The sequence below is a fragment of the Panthera onca genome, chromosome C2 (assembly GCF_046562875.1).
Source record: "Panthera onca isolate mPanOnc1 chromosome C2, mPanOnc1 haplotype 2, whole genome shotgun sequence".
Taxonomy (NCBI): Eukaryota; Metazoa; Chordata; class Mammalia; order Carnivora; family Felidae; genus Panthera; species Panthera onca.
Window position 1 is genome coordinate 68751141 of NC_138347.1, and position 27892 is coordinate 68779032.

At 53.0% G+C, this 27892-nt stretch overlaps 1 protein-coding gene across 1 annotated transcript in view; it reads right to left on the minus strand.

Moving 5' to 3' along the window:
* Positions 1 to 27892, minus strand: part of ADCY5 (adenylate cyclase 5) — a 145414-nt gene that overhangs the window by 23683 nt on the left and 93839 nt on the right. The window contains exons 4-12 of the mRNA XM_060639765.3: positions 17695 to 17806; positions 15958 to 16085; positions 13812 to 13970; positions 12802 to 12943; positions 10419 to 10559; positions 6203 to 6225; positions 5131 to 5275; positions 3843 to 3940; positions 764 to 851 (exon numbers count right to left, since the gene is read on the minus strand). Of these exons, the coding sequence (XP_060495748.3) occupies positions 764 to 851; positions 3843 to 3940; positions 5131 to 5275; positions 6203 to 6225; positions 10419 to 10559; positions 12802 to 12943; positions 13812 to 13970; positions 15958 to 16085; positions 17695 to 17806 (1036 nt within the window). The remainder of the gene's footprint in view (positions 1 to 763; positions 852 to 3842; positions 3941 to 5130; positions 5276 to 6202; positions 6226 to 10418; positions 10560 to 12801; positions 12944 to 13811; positions 13971 to 15957; positions 16086 to 17694; positions 17807 to 27892) is intronic.

Genomic DNA, 27892 nt, shown 5'->3' on the forward strand with positions numbered 1-27892 from the left:
TACAGCAGAAGCCGGAGGGGCTTGTCCCTGCCTGGGGACAGAGTGCTTTCTGGGGCCAGGCTGTCCCATCAGGGAAGTCTTAAACCACTAGGGAAGGAAATGACGCAAAGGCTTGGTAGACAAAGCAAAGGGGAACATGAGTGATTTCCACCACAGACCAGAATGGCTTGTGGCCAGGTCTCCTGAAGGACACAGCCTGCCTAAGAGGAGGCAGGGGAGAAAAACACAGAATAGGATTTTCTGCCCACATTATTAGCTGTGTGGCCCTGTTTGAAACACTGAACCACTCTGGGCCACTCTCCTCATCTCTATGATGGGCGATTCAAAAGCCATCATCCTTGTGGTCCCTCCAGAGCCAATTCCGGGCACATGGGGACACTGAAAGGGGTGTTGAGAGAGGTCTCTTCCACACTCAGTCTTTCAGCAAATATTTATTGACCACTGCTCCAAGCAGGCATTGTGCTAGGTGCCCTTCCTTCATCCTACTGGATACCAAGGGGACAGACAGAAGAGGCAGTGACACTATCTCCTTGTTGCAAAGATTTGCAAAAGCAGATTAAAGTAGCCAACACAAATAAGGCTCCACTGACAAAGTGCTCCCTATAGTCGAGCTTGCTGCCAATGCCAATCAAGAGTTGTGCCCCAGCATAATGCATCCCTGATCCCAAGGGTGACTCCTGGGCTCCTGGGAGGAGCTCCTTATCAGTGGGTTGGGGAGGGAGGGAAGAAGGCGGCTGGGGGCTCAGGTGCGAGCTAGACTCACCTTCACGCAGGAATAAATCACGGACACAAACACCACCAAGGTCAGCAGCAGGAAACAGGTCAGGTAGAAACTCAACATGAACACGGAGCTGGAAAAAGAGAGGAGGTGGGGAATTCTGGGGCCCTGAAAACCTCTGGAAGGAAAAGGAAGTGGCTCCATTCCCCCTGAATCCACTGCCCAGTCTTTTCTAGCCCCTGATTCACTAAGAAGGGCTTACACAGCCTTGAGAACTGATTCAGGACCCCTCCTTAATGGTCTGGCTCCTGTCCTCGCCACCTCCCCGCACCTCCCTGTGGGGAGCAGAAGCCTGCGGGGGGAGGGGGGGCTAAATGGAGAAGTGTCACCTGCTCAATATTTTGCCTAACTAAGGACCTGTTTTAAAAATCATCTGGTTATTCCCTCCAAGTAGTTACTCTCAGCTAGGATTAACTGTGAAAGCTGGAAATGGATTTGATAAACAGCCATCATTTTAAAAAATGCATTTGTCAGCAGCCCGACCAGACACTCTGAGAAACATCAGTGATGTATCCTTCTAGAGGACAGAGTCCCCAAATCTTGTCCCCTGCCAAGCCCCACACCAAGTCTTACTCAGTTTTGCTCCCCTGCTCTTCAGCCAGTTCAGCAAGAAAATGCAAGGAACCCCCCTCCCCACCCCCCGCCCCTTCTTCCCGAGGCAGATCACTGGTGACTTTCACCATGGGCCAGAATCCTCAGACAAAAGAGTGGCCAGTGACTTTCCACCTGGAACCTTCGTTTGGCCTTCCTGGGGCAGGGGCTGGCCAAGGTACACACCATCATATCAGAAGACCACAGAAGTCCCTTTTCCCTTTCAAGGAGTGAGAATGGCCTAGAGATGCCAGGCATTGTGAGCCAGTTAAAGGCAAGTGGATGACTTGAAAAGGCAGGTGAATACCTCTAGAGAGGCATCCAAAGGGCGTCTGTGTTCCAGGCTCCCCCAGAGGCCAGCACTTAGATGCCTTACACAAATAGAACAAGGTAGAGAACTCTCTTCAGAGGGAAAGAAAGACCTTTAAAGTAGGTCTTTCTTGCTTCTGTAGAGAAAGGACTGCTAGAGAAAGACTTCCGTCAATGCCTTGGCAACTCAGAGCTGCGGCCAGGGGGAATGAAGCCACTGTGGGCAGAGCAGGGAAGGAGGAAAACCCCGCCCACAAGCCATGCTGCAGAAAAAGAAAAGCGGCCCAGAGGCAGGGTTATGCGCCCAAGCCAACTGGACTAGCAGGTGCAGTGGGACAGAAGGACTAGGTTGCCTATTTATACCTGTAGCTCCATTTCAATACCAGAAAAATTGGATCCTGTGGCAATAAGGACCCACAGTCCCACCAGCCCTGCACCACCTCCGTGTGGGGGGCATTGGGCATCAGCTGCACCACCAGAGTGGAACTGGCTGCCAGTGTCTGGTATCCTGACAGAGTCATAGCGGGTACACATGTAATGGCTATCTCTGCAACAACGTGTCATTAAAAATTCAAGGCTTTGAGCAGCAAGACATGAAGGCATTGTGTACCTCCTGATAACATGCACTAAGAAGGACACATCACTTGAACGGGATTCTTGTCAAAAAAGCATAACCTCAGTCTAATCATGAGAAAACATCAGACAAGCACAAATTGAGACATCTGCACATTAATTGGCCAGTACTCATCAAGGGTGTTAAGGCCACAAAAGACAAATAAAGGCTGAGGAAGTATCACAGATTAGATGGGGCCAAGGAGACAGAAGAGGTAAATGCAATGTGGGATCCTGGACTGGCCTCTGGGACACAAAAAGGCCATTAGGGGCAACACTGACGGAATTGGATTATGGTCACTAGTTACTAGTGTCACCCCAGTTACTAGTGTGTCATGCCAGTGTTAATCTCCTGGTTTCGACCATCACACTGCAGTTATGTAAGTGGTCAACATGAGGGAAAACTGGATGAAGGATGTATAGAAACCCTCCATAATACTCTTGTCACTTTTTTATAAGTCTATAATTATTTCAAAATGAAGAGTAGAAGGCATTGGGATGAGGGGCCCCTTCTGGATCAAGTTGGACTTAGGAGACATAACTGAACACAACCAGTGGGTCCTGGGTAGATCCTGGCTATGAATAAACTAACAGTTGAAGACGTTGGGAGACAATTTTGGAAATCTGAACATGGACTTGGTGTTACACGACTGCAGAGAACCGCTGCTAATTTTGTCTGGTGTATAAGGCACTGTGGTTAAGAAGGGAAAGCCCTTAAAATAGGACTGTATTGAGGGTTTTTGAGGGGAGGGGGGGAATGTCCTTTTGTCTAAAATTTAAATAAGCAGAAAAGAAACAGATAAATTATAAAATATCAACAATAGTTATACTTTACAGTATAGGGGATGGGTGCTGCTTATATTAATTACTTTTCTGTATGTTTGAAAGGTTGCATAAGAAGTAACAAATATGTGTACAGACATGTGCACACACATACAAATGTATACACACACACGCAAACAGACATGGAGCAGTTATCTTTCCTGTTTACATGTGACTCTACTGTGACTATGTCCCTAACACTTCATCTCAAAAAGCCCACTGGCAACATCCGAGTGGTTCCTCAGAAGCCACAGGCCTCTGTAAGGGACACAGTCAGTCCTTGGAAGCATTCTAGAATATCTCTTTGAGGAAAGCCGTCAGAACCAGAAATCCATTCTTTGAAGTACCCAGAATTGCAGAAAACCCTTATCTTTTGAAGATGTATTGATGATTTTGCAAGAACCAAAGGTCACACAGAAGCAAACCTGAGTACTTTTGGGTGATTTAATGGGCAGCCGCAGTGTGGGTACAATGGGCCAAGATGACGAAGTGCCAACAAGGAGTCTCTCATGCAGCAAGGCAGCGCCCAGAGGGAAGTCTCCCACCCTGGAAGGAGCAACTCACCTCTCTGTCACAAAGGAGTCAGGCTTGTAGCTTCCCGGTCCCACCGAGGACACATTTGGAAACTTCTCCCTGTCTAAACAGGCTTAGCGCACACCTCCGCCTCTGCTCTCCTACATGACCTCCCCTCCCACCCTTGAAGCCCCACAGCCAGAGGGACGGTACTTACTGGGGCACGATGGTGATCTGGACAAAGCAGATGAAGAGGAAGACAAGCGAGGCACATGCCACATAGGCACCGAATCGGTCATCCACCTGCTTGGAGTACTGAGAGGGATGTCCGGGGTGAGAGGGGCAGAGACACCTGGCCCCGTCCACTCCAGCCCCGCTCCACCCCAGAACACTCCCAAGACCTGGAGACCTGGAAGAACCAGCACTAGCCTTGGTGCTCAAGAAACCAGTCCAAAGCACTATAAAGTGGTGCCTGTTGGGGAGGACAGTTGAATTGTGTCAAACCAGAAACTTCCTGTAGGTCGGGTCACCATAAGAGTAACTCGTCACGATCATGGCTCACATCACGGAGCGCCATTTGCGCGCTAGGACACATATCAGGTCTATGGCATCCTTATGCATGGACGTAGGTATTGGACCTATATAGCTGCTACTTCCCAGGTGAGCAAGCTGGGGCTCAGAGAGGACATGAGGCTCACCCAAAATCACAGAGCTCGTCTCTGAGGGCCCAGCTCCCAGCCCCAGCTCCTCCCAAGACACCAACAGGCGGTGGGAACAGAGGCTGTGCTGGCACAGAGTCACCAGAGAGGGTGCTTTGTGACTCAGTTCCATTAACTGCTGGTGAACAGTGCTTGCCTCCTAGGCTTGCCTCACCGGACGATGACGTGAGTTCACACAAGCCCGTTTTAACTCAACACTGGGGAAACGCCGTGGTGTGGGCAAAGACCCTGGACCAAGGTCTGGTTCTGGCTCTTTCACTACTTCGCTGGTGGCCTAGAGCAAGTCACCCAACCTCTCAGTCACAATTTAAGGAGATGGGACAAAGAGATCTCAACTGACTGCCTCTTCCAAATGTTTTCCAGTGTGCCAGAGGCAGCAGGGGGGTCCACTGGTGATGATAATGATAGCAATAATAACAACAATAAAAATAACATAAACAGCAATGGACATTCACGGAACATCTATGTGGCCCATACTATCTTATGTGCTTTCTATATATGGATTTATTTAATACTCACTATGACCCTATGAAGAAGGTATGTTAAATATCCCCATTTTCCAGATAAGGAAATGGAGACATGAGGAAGTGAAGACTTCTCTCTTCTGACCATGAAAGTCCCCCTAAAATCTCCATCTACTGGGTAGCATGGCATTGGAGCAGAGGAAACGGAGACAAAGGGCTCTTTCCATGGTGATGGAGAGCAGAAGGGAGACTTCTATTGTCCTGTCCCCTCCCCCTGGTTCTGGTTCTGCCCAGGGCCTCCTTCCCACCCAGGGTGCTGTACCTTCTTCTCTAAGTCAGGCTCCCTGAAGGTCAAGAGGAACTTGCGGACATGCTCAGACCGCAGCCTGTCGATGCTCCTGGCGTCAATGGCACGGCCCAGAAATTCGTCCACTTCATCCTCGGGGTTTGCACTTTCCTGGGCGTTCCTGGGGAGCAAGACGGGCAGACACACGGCAGGCTGACCACCAGGGGGCGCCACAAGAGGGCCCACTTGGGCCCATGCACCCAGGCCCATTAGAAAGGCCCTAATAAGGGCTGGGGAAGCTGGGACTGAGACCTGGAGCCCAAGTCCCCCCGCTTATTAACTGCACACATGCACAGAAAGCTGCCAGTGTCTGACCTTCTGGCTGAAGGGCCTCGCGGACAGTAAGGCTTTTCTGACTCTACTCATATATTATTATAGTATAATATGACTTATCATCAAAGTTTTCATTGTTTTTCCCCACAGATAACAGTCTCTGCTCTTCACTCTCCAGCCATGCCATCATCCTGAAATAAAGACCAAGATCCAGAGGCAAGACTGCTGCCCCAGGGGCTGTGAGCTACCCCGCTGCTTTAACCCGGCCCAGGGCACCCTCTGGGAAGCAGGTGTCATGATCAGGGTGCCAAACTAAAAGCCCATCACTCAAGGTGATGCCTAGTCCTTGAGTGGGGTTTCTGACAGCCCCCAAGAACCAGGAAATGGAAGAGAAAGAGGAGCATGTTCCCTCAAGGCACCAGGATGTGGCCAGACCTGGTGACCAACGTGCAAGGTCTGCATTTTGCTGAGAGCAGCAGGCGCGTGTGTGCGCGTGCACACAGGCATGTGAAGAGCGTGCACGTATGTAGTTGTGAGTGCACACGTATGTCCACGCATGTGTTTGTGGGAAGATTACAAACGGGCAGTGCCGAGCCCAGCCTCTCTGCCCTGGGCTCCTGGGCTGCCCATCTGTCAGCTGCAGTGCTCTGGTCATTCTCAGGCAAGGCTGTGTGGCCTTGCTCCCCAAGCAACGTGGGGAAACTGAGCTATAAGACGAATGTGGGGCTATCCCCCAGGCCAAGAGAGCAGGAATAAAGAAGGGTATGTTACTCACTTGTCCTTGGGGTCTTCAAAGCCCTAAAAAAGAGGGACAGAGAGAGAAGGAAAGAAGTATGAGAACAGAGAGGACGGAGAACTGAGGCTTCCAGAGGGACTACGGGAAGGCTGCAGCTCATTTACTCTCTATGGCTCACCGAGGAGTCTGCACAGAGAGAGGACTGTCACCCAGGAGTTTGTCCTTCCTTCCCTCAGTGAATACAGCCAGGTTCTTCCTATGGGATACGCTCTGTGCTACGTGCTGGGGGCACACTGTGATTTCATGTCACCCACTGGCAAAACTCACATGTCTAAGCTCTTCCTGTCCCCACATCCAATTCCCCAACTCCCCTTGCCCCAGAGGCTGGGCTTGGTGCGTACCTCTCAATTCTACCACTTACTCAGATGGAATAAGAGAAACCATTAAGTGACCACTGCCCCCACCCTAGCCTCACTGAGCACACAAAATCTGGGAATTCACATGTTTTGAGCTTAAGAAAGTTAAGCTCCAGTTACCTGTAACAGCTTTCCTAGCATGTGAGAACTAGCGTGTTCTTACAAAGCCAGGATTGGTTGGGGTGAGAAACCTGCGTTCCATGGGTTTGACTGCTGCTCACATACACAGGGCAGGGGTGAGTGTGAAGGTCCCTTACTGGTCTCCAAACTCAAATCCCTATTTATCTATGCAGTCCACAAAGGGACAGATGTGTCTCAGGGTGTGACCAGCTGTGGCAGAATGAAGGGTGGGTTCCCTAAAGTGGCAAAGGGGTGGAATCCAGGAGGTAGTGGAAGAGGTAGCAAGCAGCCCCAGGACTGTGTCAGGTAAGGCTCCAGTTGCCAGGGCAAGGACAGAGTGTGACCTGTGGTCTTTTGGGGCCCAGCGTGGGGCACACTGCTGGGCAAACATGGAGGTCAGTAAGCGCCACGTGAACCCAAGGCCAAATGAACACACCTCTCTTTATGCACACTGCAGACAGTTTGAAAATGCAAAAAGCATTCATGACCCAGAGTTGCCAGGCGCTGAAACAGATGTGGGGTCCACACCACACCCCATGTTCTCTGTTCTACCCCCCCAGTGGAGGGCCCCCAGGGGCCTCGGCAGCCTCTAGTGGCACATCCAAGTGCCCAACTGTGGACCCCGAGCTCTTCCGAGGATGCCAGACCCTTCTTGTCCTCTGAGAACCATCGGGCCCTCTGTCCAGGCTGTAAGACCCGGCTCACTTCACCATCCCAGCCCCAGGCTGGAGGAGTTGGTGTTAGTCAAGTGGGTGCTCCGCCTGGGGAGCGGGCCTAAGCTGGGTGCCCCCCGCGATCCCTCAGAGCACGAGCTTGAGTGGGCAGCACAGGGCCTGGACAGGCCAGCTCTCCGCAGAATACGGTGAGGCACTGGCACTGAATTCCACCACGGGGCCAGCAAGGATTTTACTCCGGGACTGAGGACAACCAGGCTGTACTATGCTTATACTGGTCTCTGCAGCTCAGAAATCTACCCGACACGTTTTTAACAAACCTATTTCTGACCTTCCCCTATGCTCCTTTGGTCATTTACTGGGGTTGGCTGGGGACCGGGTCCGGTGGATGCCATGTTAGTGTGGAGAGCTCAGCACTGGGTTAGGGTGTCGGCAAATGAACCATGGCAAATGGTTGTTAAGAACAGTCCCATAGAAGGGTTCAAGTCTCACGATCTGCTTACTACTTCTAGAACAACGGTCCTCAGCCTGACTAGGAGGACCCTCACATGGGTTCTGCCACAGCACTTCTGGGGAGCAGCTCAGCTCAGGGGGTCCTGTGTGGTTCCCAATTCCGGTCCCTTGGCCCTAAAAGCAGGAACAGAGGCCACGGCCCCTCAGCTCATCCACACAGAGGTTTGCACGCCCGCTTGGCAAGCTGCTCGTCTCCTCTGAGCACCCAGGCTCAGCCTGCTGCCCCCACAGAACGCAGAGCTTCCCTGGTTAGATGAGCAGATGCCCCTGCATGCCCTTCCTGTCAACCTTCTTATTAGTAAGTACCCTCAGGGACTTCACGACACTTGTGCCTAAGCGCACACCAGAGCAGCTTGTCACTACGTTTTAAAAGCTGAGTAAAAGCCGAAACAAGATTTAAAGAAATAAGAGTGCTGCCTACAGGTTAGTACCTTTCTTAGTGTTCTCAGACACCGCTTAACCTAATCCCCGACCCCCACCATCGGTGGAAGTCAGGGTAGCATCTCTCCTTTTGAGCATCTTTCCCAAAGGTTTCAGGCAAGTTTAACACCAGAAGTCAGTGGTGTGCCTGGCGGCTGGCAGAACTACCCCTTCAACAGCCTAGACACTCGGACTGGGCGGGCTGGGGGCTGGAACTGGTCCTTTGGCGACGGCCTCTGGCGACTCTGCCCGACCAGGATGAGGGATGGGAGTCTCTTCTCCCAAAGGCTGCTGCAGAGGTGTCCCCAACCCTGTTCTTCCACACACCTTCCCATCCCTCTGTGTTGGCGAGGCAGCTGATGCCACGGAGGAGCCTGGCAGCCAGTCTCCCCCGAGACGGCCCTTTCCCCAATTACAGCCCTTCCGCTGATGGTTCCAAGGCTCCTGGTCCTAACAATGATTAATGCATCTGCTAAACCGGTGCTTATGCTCCAAACTGTCTCCTTTGGGACTCTGAAATAACTGAAGACTCTGCTTATACCAAGTATCTCCAAAGAAAAAAGCTTTCCAACAATTTTAAACAGAGAAAGCCCACCAGGCACCTTTCCTGCCTGCTTGTGGTTCTTCTTCCTCTCCTCTCCCCGCCTAGTCTCCTGCTCAGCTCTGTCCTCTCCCTCCTGTCTTCCTGCTCCTCTTCCCTCCCACCTGGATGAGAGCCTCCCTCTTTGCACCCAGCTCTCAGTGGCCCCACACTATGCTCACCCCCTCTGGACCCAGTCACGTGGATTCAGAATCCACAGCAGATTATTAAAGGGCTAGGGTGAGAACAAAGAGGTCCACCGACTGCTCTTTGCCTTGAGGAGGACCCCCCAGGGAGAGGGAATGTGGCTAGTGGCCTGGGCAGCACTGGCCAGACCTGTGAAGTCCAAGTTCAAAGCCCTGGGGGAAGGCTGGGTCCCTCCCACTCTGTTCCCTCATAACCTTCATGTCCTGCAAGTTGCTTCTTGACTGTCAAAAACTAAAATAGAGGTCTTGACTCAATTCATTTTTTGATCTTACACATTTTCCTTGAACCTCTGTCATCTGTTATTTGCCAGTTAGCAAGCAGCAGAGTGGCTGGGGCCCCAGCCTGTCCCTGGCTCAGTCAGCTGACTCAGCTGGATTTTCATGGAGTTTATCTCTAGTCCCTGCTGCTGTAGCTAAAACCTGCTCCAACCTACAGACCCCAAATTGGGGATCCTAGTGCTGGCACGCCCCACCTCATTCTTCTACCCTGGCGCATGCGTGTGCGCGCTGTCTCTCTCTCTCTCTCTCTCTCTCTCTCTCTCTCACACACACACACACACACACACACACACACACACACACGGCTCCCCACACCCTGCTGCTTCACCCACCCCTCTCTCACGGTGGGCAACCCCCATGGGAACCAGGCTGCCTGTGAGCCAAGGAGTTTGTTCGGACATAGATGCCAAACTCTTTGATAAAAACAAAGGAAAACACTGCTGCCAGACCCTGACTTCTGTTACCCCTCTCCTTCTTCCTCTCACCCTCTGAATTCTTTGTCATCACTGACAGAACCCAGGCAGCACATCCTGAATTAGCCTGTTCTTGGTGTGTGTTTAGGGACAGTGGGGGGGCGGGGGGGTGTCTGTCCTCCAAGGCAGTTGGGGTCCCGTGTCCCCCACCCCTTCCATGGCCTCTGCTCACCCCGCAGAGTGCCCCGCAGTGAGCAGGGGCACTTCTCAGCACAGAGGGCAGAGGGACCATCACCTAGCACTTCACCAAAAAATACTGAGATGGTCTCTGAGCAACTGAGCCAAAGGATGTGTTTCAGCTGCCCAGGAAGGGCACCTGATAAGCTGGTGCCCACCAGACAGTGCCAACGGACCACTGGAGGCTCTGGCTGGACTCAGGGCTGCTTCCAGCCTGTGGGACTCATGGAGAGAGCCCAGGGCCAGAAATTAGGCACTCTGGCTCCTAGTCCAAAGTGGATTCTGTGGCTCTCCAGGTGCCATCAGGCAACACAAGGGACCTGACCCCATCCTCACACTCAAGGAAGGCCCTAGCCCTGGAGAGTACTGCCCACCCGCTGTTCCTCCCACTACTCACCATCCGCTTCATCTCCTTGGACACCTGGTTGCCCCCTAGGTGGTTGTAGAAGGGACGCTCAGCCCCCCAGTGGGGCGGGTTGTGCCCAATGGAGTTGGTTCTCTGGCGATTCATCTTGGCGATCATGGCCTTTTCTTCTTTCTGGGAGAGCCAAACACATGCATCAGTCTGTGGGCAGAGACTGCCAGGTGAGCCCAAGTGGGCAGTTTCTCATGGCTCCCAGGTGCCTGGCCAGGTAGGGGCTGAGGCAGGTGCCCCTCTCTTCTGTGCACATCCTGGAGCCTAGACATCTGCCAGGATCCTAGAGCTCACTGGAGAAAGCATCTTAAATCCCTCCAAATTCCCCAACATAGCCCTAGCTGGCTTAGGTGGGAGGTTGGTCTTAGGAGAAAGCAAAGAGGCTTTCCCAGCTGTCATTGGCATAGAATCGTCAGGGGTGGGCAGAGCTTGGGTCTGAGGTGCTCAAGGTGAAGGAGGGAGAAGAAACCTAGGATTCCAATCCACTCAACTTATCCCAAACAACCATGTTCTGCCAGAGGGTGCAGTAAGACAGGCCCTGCTGCCCAGAAGGCAGCTCGGAGAGATTTGGGTCACTAGAGCTTGAGATGCAAAGGCCGATAGACATTGTACAAATACACAAGCGGGGCCTCAGCTGGCTCCCCACGTGCTAAACATCATCTCTGTCTGTCCATCCATCCAATGGGCTCCAGTTAGAGGGCTGGAGAGGCCCTGGGGAGACCTGAGGCAGCCTTCCCCTCAACTCCCTCTCTGAGCCTGGGAAGGGAGCCCATAAGATCAGGGACACAGAGGGGAGGGGACACAGCCTGCTTCAGCTGACATTGCTCTGGATGCGGGGTGTCACTCTCTGTCTCCATTTCATCCTTTCCGGACCGCTTGTCAAGAAGCTGGAAGAACACACCCCATAGAACCTAGGGTAGAAGGTAACAGCCCTCAGCCTGGGTGGGGCAGGAAGGTGGGGCTGAAGACCTCATCAACCTAGCAGAGGGGAGGGGGTGGGAGGAAGGCCTGGGAGGAGGTCAGTTCACTTGAACTATAGTCAAACAGCAAGCAAATGTTCAAAAATGTGACAAATAAGCCACCAGGTGCTCTCCCCAGAACGTATAAATCCTCCCATCCCTCTTCATGGTCTGTGGGGGGCCTGGCACAGCTCCCTGGAAGGGGCCCCACAGCCAGGACCTGTCTCCGGGGCTGCACTGCTGCGGCGGATGAGGTCCCCGTGTGATGTCCCTGTCAGGGTGGACACCTGTCCCAAGGAGCCCTGTATCCCTTTAAAAATCAACCTCTGCTGTCACTCAACACTTTCTCTGAACTTTTCTCCCAGCTTAATTTTATCTTTAGTCTAATGTCTTTTAAAAAATTTTTTTTAATGTTTATTTATTTTTGAGAGAGAGAGAGAGACAGACAGACAGACAGAGCATGAGCAGAGAAGGGGCAGAGAGAGAGGGAGACACAGAATCTGAAGCAGGCTTCAGGCCCTGAGCTGTCCGCACAGAGCCCAACACGGGGCTTGAACTCAAGAGCCATGAGATCATGACCTGAGCCAAAACCAAGAGTCAGACGCTTAAACGACTGAGCCACCCAGGCACCCCTAGTCTAACTTCTTAAGAAAGGAAGAGGGAAGATTTCTCTGTCAAAAGGTTCTGACCACCAAGTCAGTTCAATGGAAAGATTCATCAGTAAAAGGCATTTTAATCTAGGGAGAAATAGAAAATGTTCTCTTCATTCACTTTAAAAATTAAGAACATGGAACATGACACTATTAAAAATAGAATGCCAAAGTCTGCTAATAATTCAGTTTTATATTTGGGCAAGTGTGGGATGGGACAAAGCGAGGGGGAAGAAGGGGACTATAAGGTGAAAGAAAGAGGGAAAGAACAGAGGTCCTCTCAAGAAATAAAGGTCTGTAGGGACAGAGACCTATCGAGACGAAGAGATAGGGAAGGAACGAATCCACCTAGTTCACGCAACAGACAAGGAGCAAGGCAGAGATGAAACCAATGGCTGGAGATACAGTAGATGGCGGACAGACCTCCTAGTTGTTTTATTTCCATGCCCTGGCCTACTGCCGTGTTGCTAACTGATTTGAGGCCTGTTGCATTTTTGCAACAGAAGCAAAATGAAAACATTCCCTCTTTGCTGTCAGCCGTCACAAGGCCTTTCTAACTCTCATGTCCTTCCCGAGATGCAGGAACCACGACCGTGTGAGGAATTCACGACTTGACTCAAGGGAAGAGTGAGAAGACAAGGAAGCGGCTGCCAAAAAACATTCCTCCCCAGAAGAAGAAGGCCGAGCAACCCCTGGAGCCCTCCCCCGCCCACCTGGCCCACCCGGTCCACCCGGCCCCTCAGCCCTTGGCCCGACCCGCTTCTGGGTGCAGCGCAGGATGAGGAAGGTCTCAATGCTGTGCTCCTTGAGGTAGGCGTTGCGCTCGCCCCCACAGCCTGGCTCCACCTCATAGTCACCATTCAGGTAGTTGAGCGTGGCCTTGGTGATGTGGATGCGCCTGCAGGTGGGGAGGGATGCAGGGAGAGCAGGGCAGAAAACATGACTTCAGAACTCCAGTCCCCATACAGAACCACACTGCAACCGACTTGGCCACAGTTCAAACCCCAGGGCCGGAACCCTGGCTCAGATGCTAAGCCCAACTTAGATCCCAGTCTCAACACACTGCATCTCTCCATTGTTCAAGGTAGACCCCTTCCTACCTGACCACACCACATCACATCTATGTTATGTCATCCTCATCACAGAATACATCATTAGCCTGTCAGGAGGACACAGTCTCAGTCTCACAAATCTCACAAACCCGCTCAAGAGCCAGCAGTGGCTCTGGCTGAGTACACGACTGAGTCCAGATCCCCCAGCCTGGCACGAATGTTCTTTTAACACAGGCACTGTTTTTCCCACTGGTCCCTAAGCGGTCATGTGCTCTACTTCCATTCCTTGGAAATACCGTGTTTCCTATACCTGTGCCTGTCCTCACTGTGGTCTCTCAGCCTGGCCCTCTCTCCACTCCCACCTTCCTCACCTGTCCGAATCCTGCCCAGTCACCCTGGCCAGCTCACATCCTTTCCATCCTGGCCACCCCTGAAAATTACCCACAGTTCCTCCCTCCTCCAGAACTCTACCCCATCTATCACATCACACAACAAGTTGCCCTGTTTTGTGCAAATATCTTCTGGGTAAAGCTCGGGCAAAGGTTGAGAGGCTGCTCCCTACAGCTTGCCATGGTGTGGTGCAAGTAATTTGTTAAGGAGAGGACCTTCCACTAAAATTCTGCCAACCCCATCCTGCCCACCCCCTGCCCCATGCCTCGGGACAGTCACCCTGAGTGGGGTTGGATGGGAAGCGAAGTCTGGGCCCTCACTCACCCTGCCTTGCCTCCAGCTTCCATGTGGTTGGCCAGCGTGACGTCATTAGACCAGACGTCGAACTGCCACTTCCTGAGACCAAGGACACCGCAGTGTACTCGCCCGCTGTGAATTCCCACGCGCATGTTCACGTTCACCCCAGTCACCTCCCGGACCAACCTGGGGATGGAGCAGGGGTAAGGCTGGGAGAGGGTCGGGGGCCAGGCACACAGAGTGGGGGCGGGGCTGGAAGGCACGGGGTCGGGGATGTGACAGAAGGTGCAGGGGTCAAAGAGTCATTTCTCTCTGGTCCAGCCCAAATTCAGAGTCTGAGACTGTTCCACCCGACGGGCACCGCACCGGCTGGGCCCTGGTGCTCAGGTGCTGTAAGAAGTGAGGCGTTGCTTCCCGGCATGGCCACAAGGGGGCACAGCGCCTCACACTACAACCCAGGACTCGCTTCTTCCCCACTAAGGTAACTAAGGTTCTCTTTGCTACCCTCAAGTCAATTCAGCTGTGTTCCGCATATTAGTGCCCGTCGGAGACAGGGAAGTTATAGCCGCTTCAAACCCCGTTCATAGAATACTCGGATCTGTCCACATTGCTGCTGCTTCTTGGACGTTAGCAGGATAACGGAGAAAGGTGGTTAACTATTTCAAGAGAGGACACATGTCCTGCTCAGGAGTGAAGGGGAGCCTGAGCAGGTGCAGGGGACCAGGGATGTTCCATGTGCTGGAAGACAGCACCAGTCCCCACCACAGTGGCACATGCACCACACCCCGGGGCACGGGGGCCTCTAGTAGATGGGTGGGCCCTCTGCAGGATGGAGAGTGTGATGGAAGCTATATTGCTCTGGGTATATGTCTGAGGCGCAGGGTCTGCAGAAGAGGTTACAGGTGCTTGGGGGGGAGGGGTTATACGGTGTGTACTCTTTAGGGACCTGGATACTCTTGATACCCTGGGATAGATCTACTCAGCCAGCTGTGGGACCAGCAGTTTGACCTGGCCTAGAGGGCAGGACCACCATGTGTACACTTGCCCTCCTCACCACCTCACCGGCAAGAGGCTGACGCCTGACACAGGAAAGACTGATGTCATTCATCATTGCTCTTGTCCTGGGATACCTCGGCTGTGGCTGCGCCTTCCATCCACAGTGCCTCTGGCCCCTTGCTTAGGTTGATAACATCTCATTCCACCTTTCTGTCTTAACTCTGGGGCCACTTCCTACATGAAGCCTCTCTTGGTCTTCCCAATGGAAACAACTGACCCTTCCTGGACCCTCCCATCTCGATTTGCCTCTCCCACCTGGTGGCGTCTGCTCGGCATGCCTGGTATCACAGCGGCAGGAGTCCCAGCCTCTCCCTCAACAGACTCCGTGCTTCCAGGCAAGGGAGGGAAGCACTGGCTAGCCCAAGCACGCAGGGGCAGTCAGTAAACACTGCAGAAAGGAACTCCACCAAACCGAATGGACCCCGCCACCTTCCTGGACAGCTACCCTGACTTCTGACCTTGCCCACTGTGGCTTTTCCTTTGCCCCTCCCTGGCTACTTCTGAACCTCGAAATTCCTGAGCCTAAGCTTGGATTACCCATACCTTTTCATGACTGGACCCCCTTCTCTGGCCAGCAGTGACCAAGAATTGGCCAAAGATGTTTTTTGCTATTGCTCCCAGGAAGGACGGGACCCCTGTTTGCATCCACTTGCCCTGTTGTGTTACCCTGGGGAGCTGTTTAATCCCTGTGAGTCCAACCTTACTCATCTGGAAAGAAATGGGACCAATGGGCTCTGCCCCTGGCTGGGTAGTCATGGGACCTAAGAGACTAGGGTGCAATGCATAGGACCAGCACGACGGCCACCTGGTCCTCCTCTCTTGCAGAGGTGAGACCATATCTCCCGCTACCCTGGAGTCTGCAAACCCCTCCCCTCCTAGAGGACATGTTCCCCTGGGAAAAGCTTCCTAGGCTGCTGTGGATAGAAGTTGCCCAGGAGAAGGCTCAAAGTCTAGGGGTGCAAATCAGCCCTCCAGCATGGCCACGGGGCCTTGGGAGACAGCTTTGCCCCAGTTTCCCTGCCTCCATTAGTTCCACCTGGAGGCCAGCTGGTCAGTTACTCAGGCTGTGGGACAGCACCCCCACAGATGGATAGTCCCCCCGCAGACTGGCACTTACGAGATGGCCTCAATCATGTCCATGCCCATCTCCACGCAGCAGTGAGCGTGGTCAGCCCTCGCTTCAGGCAGCCCAGAGACACAGTAATAACAATCCCCCAGGATCTTAATACGTAAACAGTGATTCTCCTGGAAAGCAAATTAATTTTAAAAATTAAAAATAGTAGGAAAGAGAAGTGGGAGGGAAAGAAATGGGAAGCAAACAGATTCACCCCATGCCTGGAATAACTCGCCTTTTAGGGCAGTGAGCACAGACCCAGTGCCGGCAGATGCATGGCCCCGGCCCCAGGACAGGCTTATCAGGACTGGCGGGGGCGGGGGGGGGGGGGGGGGAGCAGTGGAGGACAGGCTGAGCAGCCCTCACAGAGGCATTCCAGCCTCCCCAGGCTCAGGAACTCACTTTTATGGTCACTGCTGAGACCCAAAAAGAATGCAGTTGGTCTGATGAGGGAGCAAATAGGGCAGACTCATCAGAGTGAGGAAGGTCCCAAGTTGAGAGCCAGCCCCTGGTTCTATTGCCAGGCCCCAGAGAACGCTCTGACTCTTGGCCTAAGGTTCTACGGACAGTTTGCTGATTCTCCTTCTTTTACAAAAAGACTGAAGCAGAAATGAGACTTAACCAAAGCTCATCTGATCCTCAGCCTGAGACTTATACCAAAAAGAATGCTAAACCAGCAAGCACATGAGCGCTAAGATACCTACAGAGCTGAAGCACCCGCCCACTGCTGCTCCTGAACAGAGGAACTGGCAGGGTCACCCGACAGTCAGGGTGACCCATGACTAGGGTTGGGATGGGATGTCGTTAGCCACCAATTCTCCAAATCTGGCCCCTAGAAATTACTCCATGAAGCGGGATGCTAGGACACACCAGTCCATGTGGCCTGGACTCTCATTTAAGGCCCCCCCAAAACCCAAGGGCCCAGCATACACCCATTCGCCCCACCCACGTTCAGTGATAGAAACAACCAGTGAGGTGTGAGACCCGCCATCTAATGCCCTTGGCGGCCCTGCTGCCGCCTCTGACCAGCACTGGCCTCTCATCAATGATCTGGTCTGGTGTCCTGAGAGGGCAAAAGGGAACATGTCCACATGTCGGTGATACCGCAGCAAGCAGCCCCTGACGTGCAAGGACTCTACAAAGGTCCAGAGCATCACTCAAAGACACGAAAGCTGGGAAAGGATGACAGTGTCAACAAGGACCTAACGAACGAACGCACAGTTTACCGCTCCAGGCCCCGGGGTGCTACTTCCAATTTGCCAAACAGTGCAGCATCCTGTTTCCGGATGCCTCTAGGGGGTGGCACGTAGCTGTCTGCAGGCCAGTTGCGACTCAGACTCATTCTCTTATCACTGGCCAACCTCATCAAGAAAATGGCTCTATGGCACCTAATTTGCCGACCAAACAGAAATTCCTCAGGGGCCTGGGCAGTGTTACCTGCGGGCCTTGCCACACCCCCCTCCTCAGATGGAGGGCTCGCCCACTTGCCCCCACCCGTGACCAGTGACAGTGTAAAAGTAAGGTGTGAGGATACGCAGCCACAGCCCGTGCAACCCCTCTACCCCTCCCCAGTTCTCAACAGTGGACTCTGCCCAGCAGGGCACACGCTGGCACAGTGCCTGTCCCTGGGGTTCAGCGAGTCCTTGGCCACAGCACTCTCCCTCAGGCAGCCCAGATGGAGCCACCCTCTGGCTCCAGCACAGGCCCTTGGGTGTTGAGGACAGCAGGCAGGAGACTCACCGCAGCCAGCTTGTCGAAGCGGGCGAAGAGCTCGTTGAGGGTCATGACTAGCTCCTGGGCAGTGCACTGGGACGCCAGGCTGGTGAAGCCCTCGATGTCAGCAAACAGGATGCTGGGGAGACAGGTGGAAGAAGACCCCCATGAGAGAGGGAGTTCAGGGGGACACAGCCAGGGCCACCCTCTGCCTTAGGAGAGCTGTTGGCCAGAAAGAGTCCAGGCGCAGGCGGGGGCAGGCGGGGGGCTGCAAATGGCTGCTGGGGAGCAGATCAAGAGCCCTGGCACCAGAGAGTTGAGGATGCTGGCCTCTCCATGCTGGCCGGGAGATATGCTAGAGTCCTGCTTCCTGTGCTCTAATTGTGCCCTCACTCCCACCCAGGAGAAAAGATGGGACAGAGGCATATGAAGTCTGGGAGTATGCATCTGCCTGAGTTACCAAAGTCAGGGGCCTGCCCCCCTCCCCCAGTTCTGTCACCTCTTAGGCCTGCCCTGTTTAACTCCTGAGCAAACCCCTCAAGGTAACTGGGGCCTTTGATTCATCTGCTTGGAAAGTGTTTCAGGCCTAAAGGGCAGCCATATTAAGGTCTCACCTCTCCGCCCTACAGATAGGGTTTTAGACCCCAAGCCCTCCATCCCAAGGGAGTCCTCTAGAAGGGACAGACTAAAGCAGCCTAGGGGAGAGAGACAGAGAGGAAGACACAGCCAGCAAGCTTCTCTGGAAGCCTCCAACTCATCCCTGCCAGCAACTTCAGCCTCATCCCCAGGCACGTAGTCAAATGTACCAGCCGTTCCCCGCAGTGTGCATTGTGGATCTTCTATCCGTTTCTCTGGCTTTTGTTCAGGAGACTGAAAACGTCTTTCTTTTCTCCCACAGCACACTGCCAGAGGTGAGTCCTCAGGGCTGGAATGTGTAAGAGCCCCGAAGGTTGTTTTCTTTCCCCCCGGATGGACACAAAAATGTAATCACTCTCAGGTACTGAGATGCTCCCAGTGGCCCGGCTCACGGCTGGGAGTTTCCAAACTGTTTTCTCACCAAGTCCTCCAGGCAGCCCCAAAGCCAAGGCTTGGTGTCTTCTCACAAATGAGGAGGCTGCGCCTCCAGGAAGAAGCTGCAGACAGCAGTGCGGTGGGCTCCTTCACCCAGGCCCGCGTTCTCCCCACCGCACCGTGAGGCTCTGAGGCACCTGACTCTTCCTTTTTCAAATGAAGAGCGTAGAACTAAACAGATTTTGTCATTTTATTTGGAAAATGTGTGTTGGTAAATTAAGCTTGTCTTTCTATCCTGATGCTTGATCTCTGGGGCCTTACTGACCCCGGGGAGCCTGTCTCTCCCAGGCTAGCCTTTCTTGGAGATAAGTCAAAACTCACACTGGGGTCAGAGCCCGGCACCCCAACCAGGCTCTCACACCCGGGCCACTACTCCCCTGCCCTAATCACCTCAGGGACAAGTACCGGACCCGAGATAGTCCCTCTACTCCAGAGCCTGATGAAATTATTCAAACTAGCCCATCTCAAACCTGCTTATCCTGCCTCACCCATTCCTTTCCGCAGAAACCCCAATAAACGCTCTCGTCCACAGTGCCCTCTCACCCTGCCTCCCAATCCTCCACAGCGCTTCTGCACATGGCCCCCATGGTGTGTGCTGTGCTCCCTTCTCTTGGGATGAATAACAAACGATCTTTTCAATGGCAGCTGCCTCCTGATCTATTTGCCTTTGTACACCTGGATAATAATAAAACCTACCTTTTAAAACAGCTGGACACTGTTCTGAGCACTTTGTGTGCATTAACTCACTTAAACATCACGACCATCCTATGCGGTTAGTATCTTCCTTTTACAGGTGAGAAAACAGACACAGAGAGATTGAGTCACTTGCTCATGGCAACCTGGCCAGGCTGTTGGCCCCACAGCCAACTTAAACCAATAAAAGCATAATTCAGTGGTCTGGCATTGTATATGGGGCAGAGAGGGGCAGAGGGGCACTGCGGGTAGGCAAGTCCAGCACTCCATCAAGAGGGGGCACGGTTAGCAGCTGCTTGCCAGCTCACACGAGGTAAGGTGGAAGCAGAGATGAGCCAAATGGGGGGAAAGAAGAAAAGCTGAGGAGAAAGAAGAGGAATGGAGAGGAGATACACTGCTCCATCAGGCCACAGGACTAAGGACAGCAGACAGGCTGCTCCTGAGTGGACAGCTATGCAGGCAGGGGCTCAGGAGATGCAAAGGAGTTGGGGTCTCCATCAGGCTTTGATGCCTGGGGTCTGACGGGGCAGATGGGCTCAGCACCCTGCCCAGAGGGAGTGCATGGTGTCTGCATGCAGGGTAAGAGGAGTAGGTGAGGGGAGGCCGCTATGCTCCAGATGCTGATCTCAGGCCCTAACTAGGTGCAGCCCCCTCCCCACCCACCTGCTGCTTCTCCAGCTCTCAGTCTCTTAGGCAACTGCCCCACTCAAGAACAAGGGAACCGGCTCTCTCAGTCTATGTGAAAGCACCATCACATAGTTGCTCTGGAAATTCTTTAACTCTCAAGACACCAAAGCCAATTGAGGTTGGGATCAAGATCTGTTGCTCCAGAGTTAAGAAACATATGCATTCAGTTCAAGTCAGTTTTTCAAATGCAAAGCCAGGAGATACCAGGCCCAGCGGCAGCTCCATGCAGAGTAAAGCTGCAGAGCAGACGCCTGGCCTCGGGGGCTGATGAGACCCCCACAGCAGGAAGAGAAAAACGTCCCTGAACCCGAACCGAACCCAGCAAGGCAGGATGACTACTACTAGGGTCAGGTAACCCACAGCACCGGGCCAAAAAGAGGAGTGGAGGGAGAGAATGGGCTGCCCCTAGAATCAGGAGTGTGGACCAGGGGTTCAGAGGGCGAGTACAGGATCCATCAAGAGGGGGCACACTCTGTAGCTGTGACCCCCACACCTGCAGAGCTTACCTAGCTACTCAGCAGGGACACTCTGGCAGGGCTGGCCGTGGGCAGGCCTGCCATCGTTCTCCTTCTCCATAGGGGACCTTGCTGGGCCTTAGAGCACTGTCCTCCACAGCTGCTCACATCCTGCTGGACCAGTGGGCCTTAGACTTGGTGTCTGTTAGAAACACCAGGAACTTTCACAGGAGTGGTGCCTGAGCCCCACCCCCAGAGATTCTGGCTTAATTAGCCTGAGGTGGGGCTCTGCTCTTGATGGATTCTGTTCCGTTTTGTTTTATTTTAAGCTTCCCCGGTGATTCTAACATACAGCCACGGTTGAGAGCCACTGCACTAGTTTAAATGTCACTCCAAGGAGACCTTCATCACCTTATGTGAATCTATAACCCCTCCCATGTCTGTCTCCCTTCCCTGCTGTATTTTTCTCCACTGTACATTTCACTATTTAATATATTATTGCGGGGGTTTTGTTATTATTATGCTCCTGTCTCTCTCTGTCCTCGCTAGAATGCAAAGTCCTTGAGGGAGGGATTTTGGCCTCGTCCATTTACTGCCACATCTCAGCTACCAGCACAACGTCTGGCACATGGAATAAATGTTCAGTAAAATTCACAACTGGATAACCGTCTGACGGAGGACGGGTCACATCCCTCTCGTCCTCTGCCTTATTCCCCATCCTCCCCCGCCCCCGCCCCACCCTGCACAATGCCCAGCCCGCAGCAGCTGCCTCTATTAGTCTCCTGCCATAGCAAAGTACTACAAGCTGCGTGGCTTGAAACAACAGAAATGTGTTCTCTCACAGTTCTGGAGGCTAGAGGTCAGCAATCCAGCTGTCACCTGGGCCGTCCTCCCTCTGAAACTCTGGGTAGGACCCTTCCTCGCCTCTTCCTACTTGCTGGTGGTGGCTGCCCACCCTCGGTATTCCGGGACTCAGGAGCTCTGTCACTCCAGTCTCTGCCTCTGTCCTCACACAGCACTGTCCCTGTGTATCTGTGTCTTCGTCTTCTTTTAAGGACACCACTTATATTGGATTAGGGGCCCACCCTACACTAGCATCCTAATCTGATTTCATCTGCAAAGACCCTATATCCAAATAAGGCCACATTCACAGGGACCAGGGGTTAGGACTCCAACATATTTTGTAGGGAGACACAGTTCAACCCATAACAGTGCCTAATATAGGTTTGTTGAATGGAAGAGAATATGCACAGTTTGAAAGCAAGCAAGAGGCAAGGCCAGCAATTCCAACAGTTCTTCCTTCGACCCCATGGGGCCTCTTGGGATCCCAAGCAGGTTGCCTGAGACAGGAGCCTGTGGAGCCCAGGGCCTGGCATCAGCAGACACCCCAACGACATCCACGGGATAAATGGTAGAATGGCTGCAGAGGCCATGAGCAGCTTCCTGGTTAATGCCAGGAGGTGTCGGAAACAACATCGACCACGCCAGTGTGTGAGGGGCCTGCAGGTGGCTGAGAAAGCCAGAGCCTCCCTCCAGACTGCTGGGATCTACTCTCTGTGCCCCCCCCCTCCACCCCCGCTGCCGCCGCCGCCTGGGGCTTTCAACAGACACCGAGGAGTCAGAGAAGGTAGGCTGCTGGCTGGCTGACGAGTGGGTGGTGAGCCAGCCTGCTGGAGAGGAGAGGCTCAGAGCAGGCTCCTCACTTGTGCAGAGGTTTGGACAGGGTCTCTGAGGTCCCAGCTCTGAACATTTATGGAAATTCTGCCACCTCCACGTTCCCCCCACCTCCTGTCAAAGGCAAAGTCACCCTCCTCTGCTGCCTTGGGGGAGGCTTCTACTCAGTGGCTGTCACTCTGGAAGCTCCTCCGTTTTTGAGGTTGACCCAACTGCAGACTGTTCTCCTGGCCGAGGTTTCCTGATGTGCTCCTTGGTAATCCTCAGGGTCATTGTACAGCCACGCCAGGCCCAGACCTGCAGTCCGGTGTTCGTTCATTGATCAGCTCCCACTTGAGAGCTCATCTTGGCAACGCGATCAGGCCCTGGCGGTGGGCACGCGGAAGCAGGGTCGGCTGGCCCTGGCAATGCACTCCTCCCTAATTGCCTGCCATCCATCACTCGTGGTTGCCCGCCTCCTACTCCAGAGGCAAGAGTAGGCAGGCACTTCAGCCCAATTACCACAATAGGTCCTTCAGTGTTCCGTCGCAGCTCGGCTCAGCTTTTCCACACGTATTTGTGGGTAAGCACATTTCCTCACCGTTGCTCCCTCTTGCACCAACAGGTGCTGTGGCCTGATGAAGATGTTGGAGTCTGACCCCGCTCCCGAACAGAAGCCACACCGAGGAGCGCGTGGGACGCCTAGATGCCGAGTTCTCGTGGTGGTCTGGGCGGGAGGCCATGCCCAGGACCTGCTGCTCTGATCTGCAGTCCTTGGCCCTGCGTGCAGAGGGGGCTCAAAAGATGCTAGAGGCAAACCGTCTGTTGGATTGGGCCCAGGAAAGGTCATCGGGTAGGGGCAGGAAGGGGGTATGGCCAGGTCTCAGCCCAAATCCCAGGATGTTGGGCCCAGCGGGGGCTAAAGGTCTTAGGGAAGCAGGGCAAGAAGTGCTGTATGGGCCCCAGCAGCGTAGCCTGAGAAGGCCCAGCCACAGGCCAGGGGTCCCACTTACTGCGGCATGCCTCCCACTTGCTTCAAGCCATACAACCTGGGGAGCCTCTCAGATCCACACCCCTTGTAAGATAGAAGAGGAGTGATGGGTCACTCGCAAGCATTAGGTGACCAGCACGGTCAGTGTTGTGTGGTCATATCAATGTCTGGCTGAGAATGGATGCCAGGTGACTGGGCATTTTCCAAGGGGTGGTGCAAAAACAATTAGAGCGGGGTATGTGGACCATGCCCTATCTGAGGGACAGGCTGGGAGAGGCAGAGGGGGAAGGCCAATGAGAGAATGCTGAACACAATGGATATCTGCACAGACTCCACCAGCAGGGCAATCCACCCGGGGACAGCCATGCCTTCTCCACTCTCACGGAAATGGACCCCTTCCTTCAGAACCTGGAAGGGCCCCAAGACTGGCCTGACTATCAGGATTGGTTCCAGAGGGTCTGGGGTCGATCTATGCCCTGGAATCCATGTTGACAGCCTCAGGATCCCCTGCAGACCCCATTCCATCCCCTGAGCCCTTGATCTTGTTTCTGCCCACCAAATCCTACAGCCACCACCCAGACAACGGACTTTGTGTTCACAAAGCCTTGCAAGAACTGGGGAAATGTATCTCAAAAGAGAAGCCCATGATGGGGAGGGGACTGCACCAAGACCGAGCAGTAGTCAGTGACCTCTCAGTGATGAGAATGTGGTGCTTTCTAATGTCTTCTTATATTGTTGATTCCTAATTTGTCTACAAAGAACATACATCCTCATATAATAAAAGAGGTTGAAAACAAATCATATTTTTCTAGGATCTCATTTTAACCCTTCCATCTTCATGATATCTTCTCTGATATCTTTCTTGCTCTGATTTCTTACAAGAATCAGAATTTCACAGACATAGCCTGACACATTGAACAGGTTAGTGCTTCTTCAGCCTAACTTATCTCCCTTCCTACCTACCCCAGGGCCCCCAGTTTTGAGTCCAAAGAGCTAAAATAATAAGTCCTTGCTGGCCACTGGCTCCTTTGCCCACTGATCCCCATTCTGTGTCCAAGGACAAACTTAGGTCTCTTGTGAGACCCAATTCCATGTGAGGAAGTGAAGAGACTAGAGCCCTTATACACTGCTGGTGGAAAGGTCAGAGGGTGAACCACTATGGAAAACAGTATGGACTTATTTAAAAAATTAAAAATAGGGGACACCTGGGTGGCTCTGTGAGTTAAGGGTCCGGCTCTTCATTTGGGCTCAGGTCATGATCTCACAGCTGTGAGACTGAGCCCCTTGTCAGGCTCCAAGCTGGGCATAGAGCCTGCTTAAGATTCATTTTCTCATATTCTCTCATTCTCTCATTCTCTCTCTCTCTCTCTCTCCCCCCCTCTCCTTACCCCTTTCCCTCTGACCCTCCCCCACTTATACTCACTCTCTCTCTCAAAAAAAAAAAAATTAAAAATGGGATTACGTGCCATATGATATAGCAATTTCACTTCTAGATATACACCCAAAAGAACTGAAAGCAGGGACTCAAGAAGGTATTTTCATACCCATAGCACCATCATTCACAACAGCCAAAAGGTTGAAGCAACCCAAGTGTCCATCAACAAATGAATGGATAAAACGAAATGTGGCACCTACATGCAATGAAATATCATTTAGCCTTAAAAAGGATGGAAAATCTGGGGTGCCTGGTGGCTCAGTCAGTTAAGTGTCCGACTTGGGCTTGGGTCATGATCTCATGTTCTGTAGGTTCAAGCACTGTGTCAGGCTCTGTGCTGACAGCTCAGAGCCTGGAGCCTGCTTCAGATTGTGTGTTTCCCTCTCTCTCTGCCCCTCCCTTGCTTGCACTCTTTCTCTCAAAAATAAAATAAACATTAAAAAATTAAAAAAAAAGAATGGAAAATCTGACACATGCTACAACACGCATGAACCTTGAATACGTTATGCTGAGTGACATAAGCCTGTCACAGAAGAACAGATACTCTATGATCCCACTTAAATAAAGTACCCACAGAAGCCAAATTCATAGGCAGAAAGTAGAATGGTGTTTGTCAGGGGCCAGGTGAGGGAGGTATGGGGAGCTGTTAACAGGTACAGAGTTTCAGTTTTGCAAGATGAAAAAAAGTTCTGGAGATGGATAGTGGTGGTGGTTTGCACCACAACGTGAATGGTTAAAATGGTCAGTTTTATACTATGTGTATTTTACCACAAGTAAAATAATTAATTATTTAGTTAGTTAATTGAAGAGCTAAGACCCAGCCCCAGTGGCTTCCCCCACGGGGCCAGCTGCGTTCTGAGGCTGCTGTCCTCATGGCACTGGGCTCGGCCCGGCCTCACTGGTGAGGCCCAGATATTCCCTGAGGGGCAAGCGTGGTGTCTTTTCTGTCTACTCTTAGTCACGCCTGGCAAAGAGTGACAGCACAATAAATGTGGAATGAATGAGATAATAATATAAAGGCCACCTCTGTCTATAACTGGTATAACGTAGAGCTCAGAATACTTTTCTTAATATCAGGTTGGAGACAGGAACGCTAGGTGTTTACAGAACCATCCCTCATGTGGTCGGTTGCCGGGAATATGACTGGAGGTAAACATTTTCCCTCTCTGCCCACAGGGTACACAATCCACCCACAGGTATCTGAGCATCACGGACGTTGTCGTGAGGCCATTACAATTCACAGCCATGCTGCAGCTGAGCCAGACACCAGAGCGACCTGGGGAACGCAGCCAAGTCCTTGAAGGAGACGGGAGAGGAGATGATAACCTTAAAAGGGGGAGGTTCAGGAGAGCCTGAGGGGAGAAGGGAAAGGAGGGGAAGTGAGTGAGAAGAGGGCAGCCTTCCCCACACCACCTCCCCCCACAACCCTGCTGTGCAGGGATGGGCATTACCTCAATTTCACCCCTGGGTTAGCAGCTCTTCCGGCCAGGCCCGTGAGAATGAGGCTGTGATTCGAGCCAATGAGCCAAGACCCCCACACTTCATCCAGGACCCCTCCCAAGGTCCAAACAGACGGGGCCAGGTGAGGAGTGTGTTACCTCAGCTGAGGACCAGTGTCCCGGGGAGGATTTGGCACAGACGGCAGTCTGGAATGCTCTGTGTTCCTCCCACCATCTACAACCTTTAAAACCTAAGGGCTCCAACATAAGGACAGGTCATTCAGGCGTGGAGCTGTCCTCATTCAATAGCGACCCTTAATGGAAGTGGGGAATCCTTCAGTGCCCTTCAGAATCCTTCAGGTGCTCCCTGGCTCCTGAAACATTTGGGGTATTGGTCACCTGACCTTGACTCTTGCCTGGTAGCCTGCTTCACCTCCATAGGAGGAACAGTCTATGGCTACTGCCTGGGTGGGGGGCCTGGCCAGGGACACCCCCATAAGGAGTGAGTGTTAGGGCCCCGTCTTATAGGCTCTGTTCCTTTGTGGCTTCTACCATGACAGAATAATTGAGCAGTAAGTTTTGTAACATCGATAGCCTTCAAGAATGCAAAGCCCTACTCCCATTCCTCATGTGATACGTTCCCACATTACTAATTAATCCATTGTGTAGTGCATGTCTTCCTGAAAGGAAAGTGAGCCTGCCAATATCAGAGAGGGGGTTCCTCTCAGTTCCCACTGCAATCCCTGCCTCGTAGCTAAGGGTCTGTGAGTGCAGTTGGTGGTCTCCACCCATGGAAGCAGAGGAAAACATCCCCTGAATGGATGAGTGAGGGGACACCACTATTCCCCTTTACAGATGCGGAAACTGAGGCTCAGGTTAGGTGACTCATCCAAATTCCCACAGCTATTAAGTGGCAGAGCAGGGTGTGACCCAGGCTGCTCAACACAGACACTCATCTTGCTTCACAACGGTGACCTCTTGGCGAGGGCAATCTGGTGGCACATGAGCTCTGACAACATCTGTACGCTTACTGCAACCCACGGGGATGTGCCTTCCCCTGCCGTGAGCTTCTAGGGCTGGCCCCTTCCTCCACCCTCACTGTCTCTCCTCCAAGGCAGAGCACTGGGACCCCCCCAGCCCAGGGCTGTCTCTGCTGGCATGTGCTGGAGGCCTAGGATGGCACAGCCCCCCTCTGCTGGCTGCAGGAGAGGCAGGCATCTGGGGAGAGGATGGTGAGGAGGGTTCTCAAGCCACTGGTCTGACACCCAGCAAGGGCCCCAGCCCCACCGACCAGTCCAGCTAGAGGGGTTAACACATCTCCATCCGTCACCACATGAAAGACGGGAGAGGTTGGGGGCTCCAGGGAACGGGTCTCCAAGGGTCCTTGGCCTCTGGCCCACCTCAATGCATAGCCAGCACCAAAGCACCTGACAGCCTCCTGGCAATCCCAGGAGCGACTTTTGTGCTGGGGGCCAGGAAAGGGTGAGGCCACAGAGAGTGGTGGGGGCCTGTTGTCACCCCTTCCTGCCCAGGCCAAACTCTCCCCACCCATTAGTCTCTTCCCCTTCCGTAGATCCAGGCCCAGCCTGTCACACCGCAGGGTTGATTTATTTTTCTTGTGGCCTTGCTCTCGGAGGGGCTAGAGGGCAGCCCGTCGTCACCCTCTCTAAATATTACCACTCCGCAGAGAATTGACAAGCGTGACTCCTCACCCCTCCACTCTCCAGCTAGAGAATCCCCAGGCCTTTCTTTGTTGATAGGAGCGCGATAATAATCATAATAGCAGTACCAACAATAATAG